Genomic DNA, 3,740 nt, shown 5'->3' on the forward strand with positions numbered 1-3,740 from the left:
ATATATATATATATATATATATATATATATATATATATATATATATATATTTGTGTTCCTAAAGGAAAAGATAGACCACTCTGCTCTACAGAAGGTAAAAACTGGCCAAGTAGCTCAATATTCTAGGCTGTTCCTTGCTCAAAACATTTGATGCCTCCCCCAAACCTAGACCTGAAGTTTAAGGTCTTCTCTGTTCTGTCTTTACTTGTTTTCCAAGTAAAATGATCCAAGTTTCTTCCTGAGATGGAGATAGAGAGAACTTACCAATAGTTACCCTGGCTGCAGAGGAATCACAGTTCATCCAAAATGATATCCAGGAGAGAATGGTGGTGAGGACTGTGGGCCAATAGACCTGCACAAGGTAACTGTGGACTTCCCTCTGTACCTGGAACTTCACTATTAGGCGCACGTAGGAGCCTATAAGAATACACAACAGTATCAGGCCAATGCAAGTCAGCTCTAACTTGCCTCCTGCCTCACTCATTTCCACAAATGTTTTCAGGCTGCAAGCAGATAGAGGGTGTGAGGCCAGCCTTATGAGCAGCAGAAATCATTTCCAGCTATACAGTGTTGTTAGTCTGCCCAAGACTTCCACACTTATTCTCCATCTGTAGGGCTGAGCCACTAGGGCTTTATCAAGGGGGAAGGGAAGATAAGATGTGTTTAGAACCAAAGAAATGGGAAAGGATGGAGACAATTATAAGGATCAAAGGCAGATGCCCCCAAGAGTTTATATTGGTGTAAAGGGGACAAGAAATGGGAGAGAAAGAGGTTGTCTGGGGCACCTGTGTAGAAGTACACCTCCTTGCTGGTAATTGTCCTCCCCAGGTAGGTGTACTGAGGGATATGCAGCTCATCAGTAATGTGGATGGCATTATCATTTTCCCAGGATAATACAATGTCTTCGACGGTGTAGCCATCTGGGAGGTGAAACAAAGAGTTAATCTAGGCAGATTTCACCCCACAGAAGTCTGTGAAAACCAAAACATGGTCAGCACTTGAAATTTGGGGGATATGTTGTGGCATTATGAGTGTGAGCATGGGGGAGTCTAAACACTTGCAAAGAGAGAGGACTTCCACTTTGGAGTTTCTCAATTGAATTATCCACACAATAAAAGCCACCTACTCCCAGATGCCAAGTATATACAGCTATCTGCCAGCTTATTATGGAGCTACTATCCATCTATCTTTTATATACTGCTGTGAACATATTTGGGAGAAAGAGGGAAATGCATAGCAAAGGAGCTGTGCTGTTCTTGGTGTCAACTCTACTCCTGCTTTCCTGACTGCTGTAGCCCAACTCAGGGATGAAGGATCCACAGGAGAAATACGTACAGCTCTCCACCTCCAGCTTGCAGGATTGTTTGTCCATAGGGAATTTTTGCAGATCCAGGGAACAGGCTGCTGTTGTGGTAAGTCTGCCAAGGAAATCAGAAAAGGAAGGGAAATTATTCAAACTTATTCCTAAGGATTCTGCATGGTGGGGAGGCAAGGGTTAGGTGGAGGGTTGACACATATGTATGGAATTGGGGGGAGGCAGAGAAAGAGAGAGAAAATTGGAATTTGATAAAGAATCCACAAGATTTGGCAGAGCTGAAACAAAGAGCAGATATATATCATGCCAGAAAAACCACAGAACATCAGAAAGTGAAGAGCCCTTGAGGAAACAATACAGAGACAGAAACACCTGTGGTTAAAGTTATCAACAAAGCTGTTGAGAGAACACTGTGTGCTGTGTGTAATGTGCTAAGGCTACATAGCCATTGGGAAAAGCAGGTATGTGGTGTGCAAGTATAAGTGTGAGCAGTGACCCAGAGCAGCCTTAGACCATATCTACATCCATGTCAGTAGTGAGGGCCAACATGGCACTGAGAGCTACAAAGACATCAGTGGGCATGAAATGCTTATCCATGGATGATCCAGACAGTGCTGACAGTAGATACAGTTAGAAGAAGAATTAATTGCTATGCTGTGCAGCCAGGAGTAGAATCTGAGCAAATGGCCTTGGCGGGGCTATGGAACTGGCTTGTGCTTGAAAACAGCATAATCAAAAAAAAATATCTCTACTGCTTCATTTCTGCCCTATGTCATTTTCTTTCATTGCCATCTGCTAAGCTAGTCTAAGCTCTGTCAATCCTTGGAGGAATTTCATTTTGGGGAGTGGGTAGTGTGTACTTACCTCCTTATAAAATGAATTTCCCAAGTATTATTCATTAGCCAATGCTTCCTTTACTTTAAACAAGAGTGATTATTGATCAGTTTCATGTGAGCATTGATATTCCATGATTCCATGGGAATGTGGATAGAGGAAGCAGAAAGGAAGAAATAGGGAGAGAGTACCCCAAAGTAAGAGAAACCCAATGTCAAACAAACCATGGTAGCTACCACTAGGAAATATTTTCTGTGCTAAGATGACCTATCAGCTTGCATTATTGACAATCTGAGCTGAAACTGTGACGTTAACTTTGGTGACTGCTCCATTGCAAATGGATCAGTGGAAGACTATCAGTGTGCATGTGTTCTCTGTATAAAGAGAGCAGGAGCTGAGAAGCCGTACCATAGCCCTCCTACAGCACTAGCTCCCTCTTCTCCTTATACCCTGCATGGTGTAAATATAAAGAAGGAGAGAGGTAGAGCCTAGGCTTCAGCATTCCTTAGTCTCCCTTCTATTGCTGCAAGGAGATAAAGAATTCAACACACATAAGCGAAATGGAGAAAGAGATCTTTTGATCCTAGGAATCAGGATTTCTTTTTAAAAAACTTATATGATAGTTACATAAAAATTTAATGAAAACAATATTTCTTCTCACAAATGGTAGTCAATTTCTTTCTTCATTGTCCACAAAATAAAGCAACACTGCTTCCAGTAAACTCAGATTCCTTAATACACCCTCCTACCATAGGACCTCATTTTTTTTTTAAATTGAGTATTCAGCCATAGGGACTTTGAGGATTTCCTGAAGAGGAAAACATTTGCATGAGGGATTAGAAAGTATGTGAAAATGTATGTGGTACACAGTAGGAAGAATGAAGCTTGTCAGAACAGCCCAAGACTCTTGTGTGGACTCACCGGATACCGTATCGAACTGTCCCATCTGGATGAAGTTGAAATACACGATTCTCCACAGTTACATCATGCACAAAGGCATCTTTGCTATTCACAAAGTAGCAGTCAGGAACCCAGAGCTTCTTATGCATCCGATAATCCAGAGTCAGGTTCAGGTTGGTCTCATAGTAAGCTAAGCGTGTGTCTTTCCAGGTCTGATGTAAAAACATTGTGATTGTATAGTCCTTGGGGGAAACAGGTAAATGACAGTTGTCAGATTGTCCAGCTCTCTGTCTTCTGTAAACATATATTATATGTACACATGTACATATATGCTACTATATGAGACATATTATGCAGATGGGTGCATAAACATGCTTAAGAAGGAATAGCAAAAATTAAGCTTCTATAATTAATATCCAGGTTAAGAAAGTTTCAATGTGTGCTTTTCAGAGCACATTTTCCACAACCAGCAGGAAACATTATTCAAGATTTTATGACACTATTTCCCATACCTCAGGGTAGAGTTTCATTGTTTCCATGTGCATTTTTTAGAAAACACAACGGCTAGTTGGACTTCTTTTTGGAACATTGTCCAATTAGAACCAAACTGTCTGTTTCCCTCTCCCTCTCCCTCTCCCTCTCCCTCTCCCTCTCCCTCTCCCCCTCCCCTCCCCCTCCCCCTCCCCCTCCC

General features: G+C 41.7%; 1 protein-coding gene across 1 annotated transcript in view; it reads right to left on the reverse strand.

Annotated features, from left to right (window-relative positions):
• Positions 1-3,740, reverse strand: part of Gabrq (gamma-aminobutyric acid type A receptor theta subunit) — a 13,551-nt gene that overhangs the window by 2,085 nt on the left and 7,726 nt on the right. The window contains exons 4-7 of the mRNA XM_028787987.1: positions 3,071-3,291; positions 1,336-1,418; positions 786-920; positions 265-417 (exon numbers count right to left, since the gene is read on the reverse strand). Coding sequence (XP_028643820.1) covers positions 265-417; positions 786-920; positions 1,336-1,418; positions 3,071-3,291 — 592 coding nt within the window. The remainder of the gene's footprint in view (positions 1-264; positions 418-785; positions 921-1,335; positions 1,419-3,070; positions 3,292-3,740) is intronic.

The sequence above is a fragment of the Grammomys surdaster genome, unplaced genomic scaffold (genome assembly GCF_004785775.1).
Source record: "Grammomys surdaster isolate TR1022 unplaced genomic scaffold, NIH_TR_1.0 125690, whole genome shotgun sequence".
Lineage (NCBI taxonomy): Eukaryota > Metazoa > Chordata > Mammalia > Rodentia > Muridae > Grammomys > Grammomys surdaster.